Genomic DNA, 20497 nt, shown 5'->3' on the forward strand with positions numbered 1-20497 from the left:
ATGAGACGTATTGCAAACCCATTTTTTAAAATCCGACTTATTTTGCAACGAGATAAATAAACACAAAGCTCAATAACTACCGTACGTTTTCGTGACCATTGATAGCACTCTGTTACAGATTTGGAATATTCATTGTGTGGAGCTTTGCGTCAAACTTCAGGAAGAGTCGGTGCTTTTTCCTACGGTCGTATCGAAGATTTGATTTCCCTCTTTTTTTTTAATTCTCTTCCGATCATCTGACCGGCAGCAAAATCATATGACTGATCTCTCCGCGCTAGGGTGAGAATAAGGTAGCACCGTTTAATGAAGAAGGTAAGCATTTGCTGGAGGTGCTCTTTTAAAATAAAATCTGCGGACACGCTGCAAATATAAATGTGAGTCTAGGGTGATTTCCCTGTCCTGGGTGAGTAAGTTACATGGTGACTGGAAGTCTTGGGGAGTCAGGAAGACGGTGGGTACACTATCTGCATCCCCTTGAGCTGTTAGAGTGGCTCCTTTTTCCGCGGTAACCCAGCAAACTGTCGAATCATCCTCAGGTTCATATTTTGGCCAGAATCCTTGCTTGGGATTTTACTGGATTGAATTTGACTTGCGTTCGCTCGCCTGGCGCTCATGGTGAGAGAGCCGGCTTAGCTGCACCAGGGTTTATTTTCGGGCTACAGAAGTTTAATGAATTGTTCAGTTTGTGTTGTAAAGCGAGGTCGCACCGCCCCCACCCCAAGCAATGCGACAACATTATCGTCCTGCTTAACCTTCCGTTGCCCCTATCCTGCAAGAGCGAGAAATCCAAACGTCTGCCACTTATACCTGCTGTAATTTTTAACGATACCTTTGAGAAAATGTATCTGTTGAGGTTCGTGGCGGTGGTTTATGTAGAGCATTAACTGTTGCTTTTCACTTCATCTTGATTGCCCATCATTATTCAGAGGATACTTTGCCACTTTTTAGACTCGGATTCTTCGTGGGTCCTGCAACTTCCAGCCTGAACCAGTAGGATATGTATTGCATTCCACATGCAAAGTCTGTCAACTCAGGTCGAAACTGCAAACCCGTGAAATGTCTCGTGTTGCAACACCCACCCCGCAGCAATGTGTTGTGTGCCTGCAGCCAGGCGCTGTCCGCTTTGCTTTGGGGTGTAAAGGTAGCTCCGCGGGTTAGAGTGTACTCACAGCATCCTCATTGTAACGAGGCGATTTTAGCGGATTTGGGACAAGCAGAGGTGGAGGGCACCCGGCCCTGGAGGGAACTTGCAGGATCAGTACGGCCCGTCCAGGGCATCAATGAAACGTGGTGTTTGCACACACCCTGCTTGCACACACCCTGCTTGCTACATTGTGTCTTTACTGTACCAAAGGCGGGAAGCACAGAAGGTGCAGAGCTGGTGAGCTCGCAGGGGATGTGGGGACTGGTGAGATGCTTCCACGCACAGGCAAGAGGATACATTTTCAAGAGTAAAGACTTTTATTTGCACAGGTACAGGCTCGCCGGTCCCTGGACATCGCAGAGACACAAAAGGCATCCTCGTAGCGATGTGCCCCCAAGGATGGAGTCAGGAGCTCCTTTCTGTGGCTGGTGGGAAGTAGTGACTATGCTCAAAGCCCGAGTTCCCCTCTTAAGTTTTTGGAGTGTGAGTGTCACGTGTGCCCCATCTTGCTTTGCATCCAAGCCTACTGCAGCATAATTGTACCTGGTGTGAAAGGCGAGTTTAAAGAATTTCGAGGTGTTTACTAGACCGTCCATTGCAGTAGTGCACAGGCTTTTTACTTCCTGGGTCACGAGGGTTTGTACCATCCAGCCTAAGGGTAGACATATAAAGATTAATCATTGTTCTCATTCATTTACATATACCTCAAGTTGCTCATGTTAAGGTCTTGTGCTTTTGGATTAACCAGCCGACAGCACTAAGAACAGCCGAGACAATATAAATGGACTAACAACAAAGAAGTGGAGTTGCAAATGAGCTTGAGTATCCTGGGCCTTGTAGCCTGGATTGCCAACGTTTAGATTCCACCTCTGGCTAATGGGCTAAAGTTTGGACACCACTGGTTTACATTTTTGAAATTAATAAAGAGCAAATTCTTTGCTGTCACTAAGAATTCACACGCACTTCTGTGTCTTTTTTTTGAAGTATGGATATGCAGTGCTCTTGTTTTATTTCTTGTTTTGGGAGTGTACTTCACTGCTGCTAGGTCACACTGCTTTCAGATGATACCTGCAGACAAGTACTTCTGAAGGAACAACCTCCTTTCTTGGCTTTTGTTTTTGTTGTCTTCTGCTCTCCACACCCCCATCCCCACCCAAAACCAAATTTGGTCATGGCATACTGTGTACAGGTGCTCTCTTGAACATCCTCTTTAGATCTGTTGTGCCATTGCCAACAGCAATTCTTTGCTTAATCCCACAGAGGGAGCAGTTTGGTTTATTCATCAATGGTTGATTTTTGTTTGTTTAAAAGCAGTGCTAAACATTTTTAAACACCTTTTTATGTAGTTTTTTTTTCAGGTTCAGAGCCCTATTAATCTATGATTCCTGTTACTCTTATGGATATTAATTTCCCTTGTGTTTGTTTATGTGAAGTTTACTTTCCAGTGTTCTCACAGGAAAGAATCTTTCTGCTAATTTTCATCAGATTTTCTTGTTTTGCGTGCAACTTCCTACTCGTTTTTTTGGCACCATTTTCAACAGTAGGTTTCATAGGGAATCAAATTTAGGAATTTAAAAGAAAGAGTGCTAAATTCTGGCTAGCACCCAGTTTTAAAAACGTGTACCTGTAATCTCCTCCAGCCCCACATCTCTCCGAGATATCTGTGCTCCTCCAATTCTGGCCTCTTATGCATTCCCATTGGTGGCCGTGCCTTCAGTTGCCTAGGCTCCAAGCTTTGTAATTCCCTCTTTACGCCCCTAAACCTCTCTGCCTCGCTTTCTTTCTTTAAGAACATCCTTAAAACCTACCTCTTTGACCAAGCTTTCATTCATCTGACTTAAAATCTCCTTGTAATACTTTATTTTATAATGTCCCTGTGAAGTGCCTTGGGACATTTCAATACATTAGAATACTATATTAATATAAGTTATTGCTTTTTTTATCCATTTAATTGTTTCCTGTCAACAGACTCTGATGACCCGTCTCTTGTCTTCCTTTACATGACTCCTTCAGCTAAACCCAATTCTAGGGTTAGTGTGAAGGTACAGTGTGTCAGTCCATATGAGGTAAGGTATTTTTGAGTGGCAGAATTTCAATACTCGCATCTTTTTTATTCAGAGACATGTATGTTCAGCTTGATACACAAACATTCTTCAGCCCAATGGCAGACAGAATTGTATGTGGTTTGTGATTATTCCTGACACTTAGGCAGAAGATGTATCGATGTAGCTACGTGCTGTGATGGCACATAGCCAGGATAAAGTCATGGATCACAAAGTTTCAGCCTAAATCTTTGGGCGAATGCCATTCAAAATTACTCTTGCTAGTGTGACCCATTGAATGGTACTTCATTTCATTCTCAGGTTATGAGCATTGCTGGCAAGGCCAGCATTTATTGGCCATCCCTAATTTTATTGTCTGTACAGTTGCAGCCTTCACTATTATTTGAAATAATTGTGTCCTCTGCAGTCATCATTGTTGATCCATTGAGCCAAGGGATCAGAACTTGGTACAAGTGGGTTGGAAGCAGCAGGGCTGTTTGATGCGGTGATTATATCCCCACTCACTCAATGCTGCCCCTATCAGGAAAGGGGAGCAGTATATTTCATGTTAACCAGCAGGAATAACATCAACTAAGTAGAATAAAATTCACTCCTTTCCTGCTAACTCATTTATTTTCTCTGTAAGTTTTTGGACTGTCATCATATAAGACAGCCTATTATCTACTAATTGATTAAATAATTAATTTACAATAAAACCTCACAGTGGAAGGGGAGGAAACCAAAATTGGAAGTTGATTTTTACTGATATTGTACAAATCAAAGATTTACAATAGTTAGTTAACCCTCCCTGTTGGTTCAGGATGAATATGGGTGGCTTTCTTCTCTTAGAGAAAACACTTATATTTGGTGCCCTTCCAGGTGGAACCACTTAGACTTTGAAGGCTGTATGTGATTTGAAAAAACAACAGAACTGGCTAATAACCCTAAACCCTTGCGGTTGTGAATAAAATGATGGACACGGCAGAAATAATGAACTGCCTTTAAATTATGTTCAGCAAACATTCCATTGCATAATAACTTTTAGATGCATTCTACTGTTGTTTAACAAAAATAATATTCTCCATCCACACAATATGTGAATGACTTTTAGTTTATGAATGTCCATTTTTAAAGGGGGGAAAATATTTTCAGACACTTTGTCCAGCTAATGAGCTTAAAATAATGTCTCTGTCGTTTACATATTTTAAGGAATATATTATACTGTGGCCAACAGGGCACTGGAGCCTTTGGACTTGCTGCAGGATCTAGGCCTAACCCAGATACCTCATTAAGGCAGCATCGCATGTTTAAAGATTTAGTGCTAAGTGCTTTGTTTTTCTTTTATAGTTTCCTTGAGTATATGAGAAACAGCGATGAAGTTGATTATATTGGAGGACCACGTAAAAGTCGGTGAATGGGCTGCAAAATACATCAGGAATCGGATCATTAAGTTCAACCCTGGTCCAGGCAGGTACTTCACCCTGGGTTTGCCAACTGGTATGTAACAAGAACAATGGAAGACATTTGTTATGAACTGAGTCTGTACTGTTGATTATTTAGCCCGGTTAAAACTTTCAGGGTCAAATTTAGTGCCCAGGTAAATGTTTAGCAATGCCCATTGACTCAGAAAATTATGGTTTTCTCTGTGGTGCTGCCAAATTAGTGCTCAATTATGGGTGGTTTTGTGTTGTATTATTGACAATGTTTTAAAAAAAACACTCATCATCCAGATGTCTTGTTATTCCATCAATCTTATTTGGCTTTGAAGGCTGATTTCTGAGTTCAAATGTTTGTATTCTGATGTTCTGTTGCAGCCAGTCAGCACAGAATAATACAAACAGTTGTGCAATATTTCTCTCTTTTCTTCCCTCTATTACAAAAAAACAACAATCATAAGTGGTACTTTTGGCCAGAAGCCTGCAAGTAGTACAGCACATTGCATCTTCATGTGCCATCCTGTGATACTTACTTAGGAACTTGCTTTCTGACTTCAGTCCTATCTTCTTCTGGTTTCAAGTGCAGTTTTTAAACCATCTTGTTTCACAAGTCACTAGAGCAGTCACACTCCCAGGATGGGAATTTTCAAAGGGCCACCGGGTCAGCATCAGTGCAGGTGCACTTTGAAAATCGTGGTGTTGGAGGTCATCTCGGGATCCCAATGCCTCCAGGTCAGTCTTAAATTTTGGAAGGGCGAATGAGAGAGACAGCAGCTCACTGCCAATTAAGAGTCCTTAAGGTCCTGTTCGCAAATGCAGTTTCCATATATTTTTACGGTGACCCATCAGTACACAACTGTTGGGTTTGCCAAAGGGCTCAAATGTATTTCTTTGTAATTGTCTTTGAGACAAACCCATGGGGCCAAGTACTGATCCTACCTTGTTGCGCAAGGCCACTGTCTGCCTTGTTTCACCTCCATGGCCTTCCCACCTTCCCAGGAGCTGCCTGGTCTGATCGGTGAGGCAGCGGCAGCCACCAACATGGGATGCTTCCTGTCTTTCCCACAGGTGCCAGGCAGGCAGCTCCTGTCCCCCGGTGGCCTCCTGCCCAAATAGGCCATTTACATTTAAAAATCACGTTGCAAGAGCGACGCAGCTCGGAATTTACCCAGGCATCGGGTTCCTGACCCCGCACTGAAAATCCATACCCCTGTTGTCTCTAACCAGAGGTTCTAGTCTGTGTACTGGTGTTACTTTTTAAGTTCTAAAGTTCTGTAAATGAAGCTTAACGATAAGGGATGGTGTATATTTTACAAAATGTACACAAGTCTGTATCCATATCCATTGCCATTTGGGGGAGATGGTGGCATAGTGGTAATATCACTGGCCTATTAATCCAGAGGCCCAGTCTAATGCTCTGCGGACAAGGCAGCTAGTGGAATTTAAATTCAAGTAATAAAATCTGGAATTGAAAGCTAGCTTCAATAATGGTGACATTGAAACTATCATCGATTGCTGTAAAAACCCATCTGGTTCACAGATGTCCTTTAGGGAAGGAAATCTGTCATCCTTACCTGGTCAGACCTACATGTGACTCCAGATGCCTTGTAATGTGGTTGACTTTTAACTGTCCTCTGGAATGGCCTAGCAAGCCACTCAAGGGCAATTAGGGATGGGCAACAAATGCTGGCCTTGTCAGCGATACCTACATCCAATGAAAGACTGGAAAAAACATGAGTTCTTCTTTCAAAGCTCACCTCTGATTAAGTAACTGATCTGTGTGAGTGTTCCGTAATATTGGGTGAGACGACAATAAATGTGGTTGTTGAATTTAGTTTGTTTTGTTGCTGTATAACCCTGCAGAATTCATGTGCAGTAGTTTTTTAAATATATTCCCGCAGGAGGCACTCCGTTGGGAAGCTATAAAAAGCTAATTGAGTATTATAAGAATGGAGATCTGTCTTTCAAATATGTGAAGACGTTCAACATGGATGAATATGTGGGTGAGTGCAGTGCAGTACAACTTTTAATTTATGTATTTAAAAAAAATTCTGAACAAACTGACTTTGGTCCTGAAACCAAAAGTTATTCATTATCTGTATTTATTTAATGTAATATGTTGATAAAGCACCAGGACCGGATGAGATGCATCCAAGGATCCGATGGAAGTGAGAGTGGAAATTGAGGAGGCTGGCTATAATTTTCCAGCCTTTCTTAGACTCGGGGATGGTGCCAGAGGACTGGAGAATTGCAAATGTTACCCCCTTGTTCCAGAAGTGGTGTTAATATAAGCCCACCAACTACAGGCCAGTCAGTTCAACTTAAATGGTGGGGAAGCTTCCAGAAACAATAATTCAGGAAAAAAATGAATAGTTACTTAGGAAAATGGGAGTTAATTAAAGAAAGCCAGCATGGATTTGTCAGAATTTTTTGAAGAGTTAAAAGAGAGGGTTGATGAAGATAATGCTTTTGATGTGATGTACATGGACTTTCAAAAGACGTTTGATACAGGCCACACAATAGACTTGTGAGCAAAGTTATAGCTCGTGGAATAAAAGGGGCAGGAGCAACATGGATACAAAATTGGCTGAGTGAGAGGAAACAGTGTAGTTGGTTAATGGATGTTTTTTGGACTGGAGGAAGGTTTGTAGTGGAGTATCCCAGGGGTTGGTGCTGGGACCCTTGCTCTTTCTAATCTTAATATTTAGACCTTGGTGCACAGGGCATTGTTTCAAAATTTACAGATGATACGAAACTCAGAAGCATTGTGAACTGTGAGGAGGATAGTGTAAGCTTCAAAAGAAAGTGGACGTGTGTAGATAGTGAGAAACTGTTCCCATTGGTGGAAGGTTTGAGCAGGTAAGGGTGCAGATTTCACGTCATTGACGTGTTGGTGGAGTGGGTAGTCAAATGGCAGATGAAATTCAATGCAGAGAAGTGCGAAGTGATTCATTTTGGTAGGAAGAACGTGGAGATACAATACAAAATGAAGTGTACAATTCTAAAGTGGGTGCAGGAGTAAAGAGACCTGGGTGTATATGTGTATAAGTCATTGAAGGTGGCAGGACAGATTGAGATAGCAGTTAATAAAGAATACAGTATCCTAGGCTTTATTAATAGGGGCATAGAATACAAACTATAAAGCACTGGTTCAGCCTCAGCTGGAGTGTTGCATCCAGTTCTGGGTGCCACACTTTAGGAAAAATGTCAAGGTATTAGAGAGAGTGCAGAAAAGATTCACGAGAATGATTTTAGCGATGAAGAACTTGGATAAATTGGAGAAGTTGAGACTGTTTTGCTTGGAGAAGAGTAGACATTTGTTAGAGGTGGTCAAAATCATGAGGGGGCTGGACAAAGTAGATAGTGAGAAACTGTTCCCACTGGTGGAAGGTTTGAGAATGTAAGGGTGCAGGTTTAACGTCATTAGCAAAAGAAGCAATGGAGACATGAGGAGAAATGTTTTCACATAGTGAATGGTTAAGATTTGGAATGCACTGCCTGGGAGTGTAATGGAGGAGGGTCTAATCAAGGCATTTAAAAGGGAATTGGATTATTATCTGCCAGTGCCACCAGATCCTGCTAAAAATAAGTCTTCACAGCAATTTTACATTTGGCTTTCAGTCAGCTGTAGAAGGTCCAATGTTCAGGAACTCAAAAGGTCTTGTGTAATAAATACTGTATTAATAATGCAGTACACTGTAAACTGGATACATATCAATGTCAATGATAAAATGTCTGTCACCATTTTGCAGTTTTGTTCATGCTGAATTTAGGGAATGATTTCCATGAATTTGATATGGAAAATTTGTAAATTCCAATCTGAAGGGTAACAAATCTTGTGGAAAACTAAGGTTCAGGATTAGTCTGTAGAAGGTCAACTTTACCTTTATTGTGTAAATTTTTTTACATATAGCGGGAAATGCTGAAGCATGTACAAACCTAATAAAATTGGTCACAATGATAGCATGGCAGAGTTGTCAACATGCAGTGCCACAGACACTGGGATATAGCTTGGTCCTATCTGTGTTACTCGCTTTGCTTTAGTGTGACTTCCAGCTATCCCGGGTACTTTGGAAATGGTCTTTGTGGCTAGACAGATCCAGTAAAAATGTCGGGAGCAAAATCAAGAATTGCTCCTTGCCTTCATCAACCTGACCAAGGCGTTTGATTCTTTAATTCGTGAAGCTCTATGGAGTCCTGAGTGGAGGATCTGAAACTGACACTTTTCACATCCGGACTACGGTTAAACAAGGTAGTGTGATCGCCCCGACCTTGTTCACCATTTATCTGACTGTCGTCGTCCACCTCATCCGAGTTGAGCTACCACCAGGTGTCAGCAGTCTGTTTCACCTGCACAGGAAGCTCTTCAAACTTGGTTGCTTCCAGGCAAAAACAAGCCTTACCACCATGGACATCCACGACCTTCAGTTTGTGGATGGCTGCTGCGTGATGGCTCACTCTGTACAGGGAATGTAAAGGACACTAGACCTCTTCAACACCTTGTATCAGAGGCTTGGCCTGTTCTTAAACATCGCCAAGATAAAGGTCCTTCACCAGCCTTCCCTGGGCCAGTGAGCATCACCCGTGCCATCCCTAAAGATGGGAGTATGTGCAATATTTCCCTTATATTGGCAGCCACCTCTCCTAAGGGACTACCATCGATGAGGAAGTCGAACACTGAGTTAACTGTGCCAGTGCTGCCTTCTTCAAGTGACGCCAATGTGTCTTTGACACCGGGATCATTGCAAGTCAACAAAGATTCTGGTTTATAAGGCTGTTGTGTTGACCACCCTCTTTAACTGCAGCGAAACATGGGCTGTCTACCGAAACCACAACAAGATCCTTGAGAGCTTCCATCAGCGGTGCTTGTATTGAATCCTGGGATCAAATGGGAGGACCGCCAGACCAACACGAGCGTCCTCCATGAAGCTGTGTCTACCAGCATTGAAGCCCTGCTCCTGCAGAATCAACTCCGATGGATGGGCCATTGCGTCCAGATGCCCAAAAAACTGCCTTCAAACCATTGCACATACTCCCATCTTTAGGGATGGCACGGGTGATGCTCACTGGCCCAGGGAAGGCTGGTGAAGGACCTTTATCTTGGCGATGTTTAAGAACAGGCCAAGCCTCTTATACAAGGTGTTGAAGAGGTCTAGTGTCCTTTACATTCCCTGTACAGAGTGAGCCATCACGCAGCAGCCATCTACAAACTGAAGGTCGTGGATGTCCATGGTGGTAAGGCTTGTTTTTGCCTGGAAGCAACCAAGTTTGAAGAGCTTGGTTTGAACAGCAGGTTCTCTTCTCACAGCTCTCTGTTGGCCAACACTCAAAGGAAAAGGCATAAGGATACGCCCAAGGTCACCCTAAAGCATGGAGGCATTAACGCCACTGATTGAGAGGAGAATGCTGTTGATCACTCAGCATGGCACCGCTTGGTCCATCAAGGTGCAAGCCACTTTGAGGCTCAGCGACTTGACAGCGGGGCGGAACCTGGGGCTGCAATTTCCACTCCCCTGTGCAGCACCATGCCCGCACTGCGGAAGAACACGTGGATCCAGAATTGGGCTCCTCAGTCATCTGAAGTCTCACCAAGCTTGATGGACGTCATCCTTGATTCTGAGGGACCGCTGACGACAATGTCTCAGCAGAGGCCAGGCACTTCTGAAAGGGGAGGGATGGAGATTAAAAGTTGCCCCCAAGTTGCATTGAAACTGCTCAGTAAGGCTGACTTAGGAATAACATTGCTGTGACTAACAAATCTGAACACCTCTATTGCTGGACAGATGCGTTTTCTCGTGGCAGAATTTAATTGGTCTTGGTGTTGAAATCAGCTTTGAGATATTGCAAAATTCCAGGGCACTCCATAATGTTTACTTGTGTTCTTTTTTAATGTGGGAGTAACAATGGAAGGATCATGCTCATGAATGTTAGAATTTTGGGCCAGTGCATTTGATCAGTGGTTATACTTAGTGACTATGCATGTGTTGCACTTTATTTGCAGGTCTTCCAAAGGACCATCCTGAGAGCTATCACTCCTTCATGTGGAACAATTTCTTTAAACACATTGACATATTGGCTGAAAATATGCACATTCTAGATGGAAATGCTCCTGACCTGGAGGCAGAGTGTGATGCTTTTGAGGAGAAAATTAAAGCAGCAGGAGGAATCGAGCTATTCGTTGGTGGTACTGTACAATATAGAACCATAGAACCATAGAAAAGTTACAGTGCAGAACGAGGCCATTCAGCCTTGTGTATCTGTGCCAACCACAAAAGAGAAAGAAAAGAAACTAACCACTCATTTTAATCCCACTTTCCAGCACCTGGTCTGTAGCCTTGCAGGTTACATGTTTTCAGGTGCAGATCCAGATACCTTTATGAATGAGTTGAATGTTTCAGCCTCAACCACCAATTCAGGCAATGGATTCCAAACGCCCACTACCCTCTGGGTGAAAATGTTTTTCCTCATGTCCCCGCTAATCCTTCTACCAACCACCTTAAATCTTGTAAATCTCCTTTTGTACTCTCCAGATCAATTATGTCCGTCCTGTAATGTGGTGACCAGAACTGTACACAAAAATCCAGCTGTGGCTTAATGAGCATTTTACACAGTTCTACCATTACATCCCTGTTTTTGTATTCAATTCCTCGTCCAATAAAGGAAAGAATTCCACGTGCTTTCTTTACCACCTTATCCACCTGTCCTGCCACCTTCAAGGACCTCTGGATGTGCACTCCAAGTTATCTCACTTCCTTATCCCCTTTCAATAACCTCCCATTTATTGAGTATTCCCTAGCTTTGTTTGCCCTTCCCAAGTTCATTAACTCACACTTTCCTGGATTTAATTCAATTTGCCAATTTTCTGCCCACTCAAACTATTGATATCATTCCGGAGACAACAGCTATCCTCTTCACTATCAGTTACACATCCAATCTTTGTGTCATTTGCAAATTTACTGATCATGCCTCCCACACTTAAATCCAAATCTTAATATATATGACAAACAGCAACACTGAGCTCTGTGGAGCGCCAATGGAAACCGCTTTCCATTTGTAATGACATCCATTGACAATTACCCTTTGTTTCCTGTCCTGTTGCAGCCAACTTGCCACCTTCCCCTGTATCCCATGGGACCTCACTTTTCTGATCAGTCTGCCATGTGAGACCTTGTCAAATGCCTTATTAAAATCAATGTAGACAACATTCAATGCACGACTCTCATCAATCCTCCTTGTTACTTCCTCAAAAAATTCCGTTAAGTTAGTAAGACACAACCTTCCCCTAACAAAACCATGCTGACTATCCCTGATCAATCCCTACCTTTCCAAGTGACAGTTTATCCTGTCTCTCAGAGTTGATGCCAATAATTTGCCCATCACTGAATTTATACTGACCAGCCTATCATTTTTTGGCCTAGCCCTCGCACCTTTATTAAATAATGGTACAACGTTCGCAGACCTCCAATCTTCTGTACCTCACCTGTATCTAGTGATGATTGGAAAATGATCTCAGAGCATCCACTGTTTCCTTCTTGGCTTCCTTTAACAGCCCAGGGTATAATCCATCTGGCCCTGGTGATTTATCCAACTTCAAGGATGTCAGTCCCGCCAGTACTCCCTCTCTCACTATGCTTCTCCCACTCCTTTTTAACTAGAATGTCTGCATTATCCCCCTCCTTAATAAAGACAGAGACAAAGTACTCCTTCAGGACCCTGCCCGCATCTTCAGCATCAACCTATAAATTACCTTGTAGATCTCTGATAGGCCCTACTCTTTCCTTAGTTATTCTCTTGCTCGTAATGTACAGGTAAAATATCTTTGGGTTTTCTTTGAATTTACCTGCCAATGTTTTATTGTATCCTCTCTTTGCTTTCCTAATATCATTTTTTACTTCACCCCTGTACTTCCTATACTCCTCTGGGCTTTTTACAGTATTAAGCTTTTGTGACTGTCATATGCTTTCTTTTTCTGCTTTATCTTGGCCTGTACGCTTCCAGATAACCAGGGGCTCCAGATTTGGCAGAACCACCCTTTTTCTTTGTGGGGCATGCCTACACTGTGCCTGTTGAATCTCACCTTTGAATGCCTCCTACTGATTTGACAATGTTTTGATTACTAGTAGCTGTATCCAGTCTACATTCACCAGCTTACCTCCTCGGCTTTGTAAAATATGTCTTCCCTCAATGTAGAAGTTTTACTCCTGTTCTGTCTTTGTCCTTGTCCATAATGATGCTATATGTAACTGTATTTTGGTCACTATCTCTAAAATGGTCCCCCATTACTACTTCATCCATTGCCCTGCTTCATTTCCTAAGACTAAATCTAGAATTGCACCCCCTCTTGATGCTTGTTACGTGCTGGCTAAAAAAAGCTCTCTTGAATGCAGTTGAAGAATTTTGTGCCTTTCACACTGTTCATATCTCAATTGATATCAGCGTAGTTGAAACCTCCATCTATTACTTCCCTATTGTTCTTGAACTCAGCAATTTGCCTAAAATTTGCTCTTCTAACTCCCTTCCACTATTTGGGGATCTATAGTACACTTCTAGCAGTGTGGCTGCCCCTTTATTTCTGAGCTCAACCCATATGGCCTCATTTGACGACTCATTTTGTATATCATCCCTCCTCCCATCTGGAATTGGTTCTTTAGCCAAGAATGCTACATCCCCACCTTTTTATCGCCCTCTCTATCCTGCCTGAAAACTCTATATCCAGGGGTGTTGAGCTGCCATTTTTTCCTCTTTAAGCCAAGTTTCCATTATAGCGATGATGTCATGCTACCATGATATCAGGCAGTGTTCTCAGCTCATTGGCTTTATTTCCTATACTCTTAGAATTTACATATATACCTTTTAACACTGCCAGGTTTCTGTGCTGTACACTTTTTAACCTATTTTTCTTCTGTCTTTCAGAGTCACGCACTAAATTTCCATCTCCCGTGCCCTGCTCTGTATTTGCCCTCAGGTTCCCATCCCCCCAATCTAGTTTAAACCACCCTCCAAAAGCACGGGCAAATCTCCCTGCAAGGATATTTGTCCCAGTCCTGTTCAAGTGTAGGCTGTCTGGCTTGTACAGATCCCACCTTCCCCAGAACTTATCTCAATGCCTCAGAAATCTGATGCCCTACCTCCTGCACCAGCTTTGCAGGCCCGTGTTTAATCGCTCAGTTCTCCTATTTCTAATCTCACTTGCGTGTGGGATTGGGAGTAATCCTGAGATTACTGCTTTAGAGGTCCTGCTTTTCAATCTCCTTCTTAGATCCCTAAATTCTGCTTTCAGGATCTCATCCCCTTTCCTACCTAAGTCACTGGTGCCAACGTGGACCATGGCCTCTGGCTGATCACTCTCTTTCAGAAGAATATCCTGCAGCTGCTCCATGACATCCTGTACCCTGGCACCATGTGTGCAACATACCACTCTGGAGTCACATCTACAGCCACAGAAACGCCTGTCTGTTTCCCTAATTCATGAATCCCCTATCACACTGCTCTTCCTTTCTTCTTTCTCCCCTCCTGTACAGTAGGGCTGCCTGTAATACCACAAATTTGGCTCTGACCGCACTCTGAGGAAGCAATGCCCCTACCAGTATCCAAAACGGAAAACTAATTGATGAGCGGGACCCCAGGGGACTCCTGCACTATCTGCCTAGTTCTCTTGGACTGCCTGGCGGTCACCCATCCCCTTTCTGCATCCAGGCTTCTAAGCCATGGTGTGATCACCTCTGAACGTGCTATGCATGTAGCTCTCAGCCTCGTGGATGCGCCACAGTGACTCCTGCTGCTGCTCGAGCTCTGACACCCAGAATTCAAGTTCCTGCACATGTGGTCGTCTAGGACACTGGTAGCATCCACAACTTCCCACACATTACACAATATACATTCTACATGACCGAGCTGTCCTGCCATGGCTTCAACTTACTTCCCTTATGTTAACTTTATTTTCAATTTGGTTTATTTATACTACTTTATTTTACCTGACCATAACTTAACTTCTTTATTTCTTGTGTTTCTTACTAAAATCTAAGTAGTTAGTGCTTTTAAAAATAATGCATTTTTCTAACCTTCAGCTACTTAAAGACATTCCCTAACATCAGTTTCTCATGAACCATTGACTTTGTTTCTCCTGTGATGTCAGTCTTGGATTTTTTCAAACTCAGCTTTCTCGTCTAGCTTTTCAACTCCTGGTCTCCTGGAGGCTGAGAAAGATAGAGAAAGAGAAAGAAAAGAGCAGCTCCCTGCTCTTCTCTCCTAACTCCCTTACTCACCAAACTCACAGTAATACCACTTTGTACCAATTGCACTCCGTGTCTGTGAACTTAACCTTTTCATTATACTACAGAGATTCAGATAACTCCTATATAGAATTAATATCTTGTTCCTGAAGCTGGTGTTACTTAAATGATACCTATAAATCTGTTTTTTATATTTTTAAAATAGTTTAAGGTGTTCTTGTGATTGTCAAAGGGAAAATGTCTGTATTGGGGTGATTAAATATTTATCTGCTCTGAATATCCAGGGTAAACATTATTTGGATGCAGTGTAATTCTTCCTTTTATTATGAGCAGTATTCGAGTCTTTCTACTGGAGCAGTATGGCATTGCTATTTCTCTACACTTCTCTATCTTTATAACCTCACTTTGAAGCAAACTGAATTTGGGACCAGTTTTGTGCTTGGTTTAAAATTGTCCCAAATCCCTGATATACAGGATTGACCCTGGATGATGCTGCCATTAAACTCTGTTGAAATATTATTATTACATTTTGTTCATACTTTTTTCTTTGGCTTTGAATAGGCATTGGTTCAGATGGTCACATTGCTTTCAATGAACCAGGCTCCAGTCTGGTGTCTCGCACTAGAGTGAAGACATTGGCAATGGATACAATATTGGCCAATGCTAGATTCTTCGGTGGAGATTTGTCTAAAGTCCCTACCATGGCTTTGACTGTTGGGGTGGGGACTGTAATGGATGCTAGAGAGGTAAAGAAATGTCAGTTAACTTGCATGGTTCCTATTTTTTTTTTAGTTTTGAAAGCAACCCTTTGGAACAATGTATTCACTGCGCCAAGTTTGCCTCCCGTGTATGGCTATGTGTTTTGCACTGCTTGAGAGTTACTTGTTTATCACCCTCACTCCTTGCTTCCCCTCTGAATAAGATTGGTCAGTTGGTATTGCAGCTTTGAAGACCTGCTACAAATACAGAACTGGATTATTTTTTCTCAAATCATAGAATATCTCTGTACAGAAGGAGGTTACTTGGCCTATTTGTACTCTGAAAGAGAAATCCAGTTTGTCCCAAACCCAAGCTCTTGAGCAATAATCCTGCATTGTTATTAATTTTCAAGTGTATATCTGTTTTCTTTTTGAAAATTTTATTGGTCCTGCTTTGGACGCATAGCAACTTACTGCATTTATTCTGTACAAAAATTCTCACCTTCCCTCTGAATCTTTTGTTGTCCACGTGGATTTTACATGAAAGAAATTTGTCTTTGGAGTTAATATTTGAATTTTTTTTAACTCAGTAGGCATTGGTCCAGTCACAATGCAGCATGTGTGCAAGCGATAGAGAAAAGGGTCCTACTAAACTGCATTGCATTTGAATTCCAATACAACATCATTGTCCTGCATTATTTCTATGGCTCTCCTCCAACCTTAGCCCTCCTTTTGTTACCTCCTGTTCTTTCCTTACAAAAAGATCAATGTAATAATTTTTAAAGGCTCACTTCTAGCCTTCTGTAATGGTCACTGTTAACTTATGGTAGGTGCTCAATGAATTTCCTTTCATTTTTGTAGGTGATGATTCTTATCACAGGAGCGCATAAAGCTTTGGCTCTGTGTAAAGCAGTAGAAGATGGTGTAAACCACATGTGGACTGTCTCTGCTTTCCAGCAGCATCCAAAAACAATCTTTGTGTGCGATGAAGATGCCACCTTGGAACTCCGTGTAAAAACAGTCCAATATTTTAAAGGTAGTTGATCCTTACTAGAGTTTTCAGCCTTTGGTGAAGTTCAGTGAAGGTAATCAATCGTAATAACCTCCAGAATCACCGAATTTTAATGGCATAGAAGGAGGCCATTCGGCCAATCATTTGCGTACCAGTTCTTCAAAAGAGCATTATGATCTAGTGCCATTGCCCTGCCTTTTTCCCCATACCCTGCCCATTGGTTCAATTCAAATAATCATCTAGTGCCCTCTTGAATGCCTTGATTGAACCTGCCTCCACCACACTTCCAGGCAGTGCATTCCAGACCTGAACCATTCGTTGTGTGAAAAAGCTTTTTCCTCACGTCACACTTGCTACTTTTGCAAATCACTTTAAATCTGTGGCCTCTTGTTTTTAATTGGGGGAGGTGGTGGCATAGTGGTGTTGTCACTAGACTAGTATTCTAGAGACCCAGGGTAATACTTTGCTGATGCAGGTTGAAATCCCACCATGGCAGATGGTGAAATTTGAATTCAATAAAAATCAGGAATTAAAAGTCTGATGATGACCATGAAACCATTGCTGATTGTTGTAAAACCCACCTGGTTCACTAATGTCCTTTAGGGAAGGAAACCTGCTGTCCTTACCTGGTCTGGCCTATATGTGACTCTAGACCCACAGCAATGTGGTTGACTCTTAAATGCCCTCTGAACAAGGGCAATAAATGCTCGCCAGCCAGTGAAGGCCACATCCCATGAATGAATAAAAAAAAATGTTCATATCCTTTAAGGCTGGGAAGTCAATGTTTGAGGATTCAGTTCCTTCATTTATAATCAGTAATCTTGAAAAATGGAAATGGAAGGTTTTGTTGCTGTGGAAGATGTTTGTTCAGCCTAACCACATGACTTCAGTTGTGAAATTATTGGTTAATTGCTTGTGAATTGCTTCTATGGGGAGAGGGATATAGCAGGAAAAAGTCCTGGTTAAAATTAAAAGTGACACTTGGAATAACAGAGGTTTACAATTAAACTATAGTAAATGGGTTATTTTCTCGGAGTTGTAGTTTAATCGTCATGATTAGTTTTTTTTTTGCATTTTCTGTACGGTTGTATCTATACATGTCATTGTTACCTCTTGACTCGACTGTTCCAATGCTATTCTGGCTGGCCTCCCATCTTGACCCCTATAAATTTGAGGTCATCCAAAACTCTGCTGCCTGTACTTTAACTAGCACTAAAGTCCAGTTCGCCCATCATCCTCGTACTCTGTTTGGCAACACCTCAATTTTAAAATTCTCACCCTTGTTTTCAAACCTTTTCATTGCCTTGCCTGTCCCTATCTCTGTATTTACCGCCAGCTCCACAATGCTCTGAGATCTCTGCTCCTGCAATTCTAGCCTCTTCTGCATCCCTGCTTTTCAACACTCCACCATTGCCAGCTGTACCTCCAGCTGCCGAGGCCCAAAACTCAAAACGTCTCCACCTCTGCTTCACTGTCCTTTTTAAAATGCTCATTAAAACACACCCTTTTCATCAAACTGTTAATCACCTATCATAATATCTCCTTATGTGACTTGTTGACAAACTTTGTTTGCTAATGCTTCTGTGAAATGCCTTGGGATGTTTTACTACATTAAAGGTGCTGTATAAATGCAAATTGTCGGCTAAATTTTTCTGTCTTGCTCCTATATCCCTCTAGTTTTGCTTCTATTTCTTTTCCAGGTTTATTGCATATTCACAATAAGCTTGTAGATCCAGTATACAGTATAAAACAAACTGGTGCAGTGAAGATGACGAATACTAATTGTGCAGAATGAGGACCGTGAGCTGCAGGACTTTCCATGTGAATCACTTCTTCTGAATTAATGCCTGAAGGAAACTTAGCCCGACTGGTTATGAAATCTTTACGATACTTCCTCATACTTGTGTTCTCAAATGAAAACTTCTGTTATTTTTATGGAGTGGGCAGAAAGGGAGAGAATCTTAAGTCAACTGAGAAATGAGCCCAGTTCCTCTAAACTTTGCTGATCTAAGCGTAAGGATTTCAAGAAAGAGGGTGGTGATGAGAAGAATATTCTTGACATGTATGAAAATGTATACTTTTAAAATGCTTCATTTTTGGATTGTGGACACTTGTAACCTGCAGTTCAGACCTGACTACTCCCTATTTAGTATGTTTTGAAATTTTTTTTTGGAATTTAAAAAAAACCTTTCTTTTATGATCCAAATATGAGAAACCACCTAAATAGGATAAAGCCATGGCAAATTTTTTTAAAACTAAAACTTTGTGCAGAAGTCATCCTGTTGTACTGAGGACTTCCCTATGGTGGCCTGAATAGTGTTATTGTTTCTATTTTAATATATGTTGACTCTATTTGTAAAATTACTCTGCACCTATTTCAAAAGGTTTTACATTTTCATTCAAAGTCACTGTGCAAGCTTGAGATTATCCAGTCTTTTTAATAACTTCTGATGCACTGCGTATGGTATGTTTAATGTACAGGACTGAAAGGCACAACTGCAGACCATCTGGCCAGTCTTGATGTTTTGAAAACCATTATACATGACCCTATTTCTCATGTTTCGGTTGCTATTTCTGCCCCATACCCGTCCTCTAGCATTTACTCATACTACATAGCTTCATTGCTTCTCCTCACTACTTTGTTCCTTATATTCACAAGTTTTCATGTAAAGTAATAACATTTAACCTGCCTGTTGAGACTTCTCTTTTCTGAGCTTACTTTTGTGCTCATTTGCAGAATGTTTTGTGTCAGGAAGTTCCCAAGTTTAAACAGAAGAATATTTAACCACAATAGAATATTCAATGGAATGGGGAGCCTTCCTCTCTCAGCTATTATTGGGCATTTGATTTTTGTTCCTAGAGTTTAATGTGTTAAAGGGATTATATTATACTGTTAAGGTATTTTGAACAGGATACAGTCTACTAATAGTCTGGCATTTTTGCTGCAGGGATAAGTTCTTCAGTTCTTTGTTGTAAACAAACTTGGAAAGTTAACCAATTTACAAACAAAAATGGACAAACCAAGTTGATTTAATGTATCAATTAAAGCCAGTTACTGAAGTCATATTTTCATTTTTTTGGAGAACAATAAAAATATTGCCTTTCAACTTGAAAATAGGTCTGTTACTTTCCACTGTTATTTACTTGTGTAATCATTTTGTGCTGAACCATTCACCAGTGAAGTCTCTTTATCCCGTACTTACAATGCAGAACCTCTTGGGTGTTATTGTTCCTTGAATTAATGGATGGTCTTTTTTAAAAAATACAACATGGACATCAGTGTATTGTACACTATTTTAAAAAGCAGCTCTAACTTAGCATTTCACCTAATCTATATTTTGAACCAATTAATGGTCAGTGAGACCAAAGCCTTCCAGATGCAAGTATTAAGGACACTAGGATCCAGAATTACAGAACACTTTAGAAAATGATGTTTCTGGGAAAAAAATGACCATGTTGCAATAATTTGTATTTATGTGGCACCTCCAATGTAGTAAAATGTTCCATGACGTTTCACCGGCATGTTAGCAAACAAAACTAGTAATATCTCTATATGTCCCCTAATACTTTACTCTTCAAATAGCTTCTAGAGTTCAAATGTCTGCCACAACTGTCTCTGAGCTTGAACAGTTTATTGATATTCCATACTATCTCCACCCCATCTGTGCAAACTCGATCCCACTTTGAGGCCTCTGACTTTAACCATAGACTCTCTTTTCCCTGTCTGTTACTAGAATATATGAATTCTGGTAGCATTACTTAAGTTTTCCCCATGTCCATTGGTGTGCATGTATTGGCTGCCAATCCAGACCCGAGCCCAATAATTATTTCCCTTTTATTTTCTCTCTTTCAGTTTCCTCTTTACCCTTTCTAGGCTCCTCCTATCATCGTACCTCATTTCATTCCTTACCCCAACTCATTAGCACTCTTCGA

The 20497-nt window shown here is 41.5% G+C and overlaps 1 protein-coding gene across 3 annotated transcripts; it reads left to right on the forward strand.

The window, feature by feature from the left end:
- Window positions 1-242: 242 nt before the first annotated feature.
- Window positions 243-19679, forward strand: gnpda1 (glucosamine-6-phosphate deaminase 1). Of its 3 annotated transcripts, XM_041192895.1 has the most exons (8): window positions 243-312; window positions 3113-3210; window positions 4534-4683; window positions 6524-6625; window positions 10624-10806; window positions 15416-15600; window positions 16414-16588; window positions 18265-19679. In XM_041192895.1, the coding sequence occupies exons 3-8, from the start codon at window positions 4560-4562 to the stop codon at window positions 18357-18359; spliced, it is 864 nt and encodes a 287-aa protein (XP_041048829.1). In that variant the 5' UTR covers window positions 243-312; window positions 3113-3210; window positions 4534-4559; the 3' UTR covers window positions 18360-19679. The 3 variants fall into 3 exon arrangements, with proteins under 3 accessions (XP_041048829.1, XP_041048830.1, XP_041048831.1); XM_041192896.1 differs by lacking the exon at window positions 3113-3210 and having other exon boundaries at window positions 246-312; XM_041192897.1 differs by lacking the exons at window positions 243-312; window positions 3113-3210 and having other exon boundaries at window positions 4561-4683; window positions 6502-6625.
- Window positions 19680-20497: the final 818 nt, after the last annotated feature.

The sequence above is a fragment of the Carcharodon carcharias genome, chromosome 8, assembly GCF_017639515.1.
Source record: "Carcharodon carcharias isolate sCarCar2 chromosome 8, sCarCar2.pri, whole genome shotgun sequence".
NCBI classification, from domain to species: domain Eukaryota; kingdom Metazoa; phylum Chordata; class Chondrichthyes; order Lamniformes; family Lamnidae; genus Carcharodon; species Carcharodon carcharias.

What these genes read in the sequence shown, in the direction of transcription:
- gnpda1 (XM_041192895.1), top strand. Translation starts at nt 4,560, where the DNA reads ATGAAGTTGATTATATTGGAGGACCACGTAAAAGTCGGTGAATGGGCT. An exon ending in CACCCTGGGTTTGCCAACTG is followed by an intron (nt 4,684 to 6,523) that starts GTATGTAACAAG and finishes ATATTCCCGCAG; the next exon opens with GAGGCACTCCGTTGGGAAGC. An exon ending in CTGTAATGGATGCTAGAGAG is followed by an intron (nt 15,601 to 16,413) that starts GTAAAGAAATGT and finishes TCATTTTTGTAG; the next exon opens with GTGATGATTCTTATCACAGG.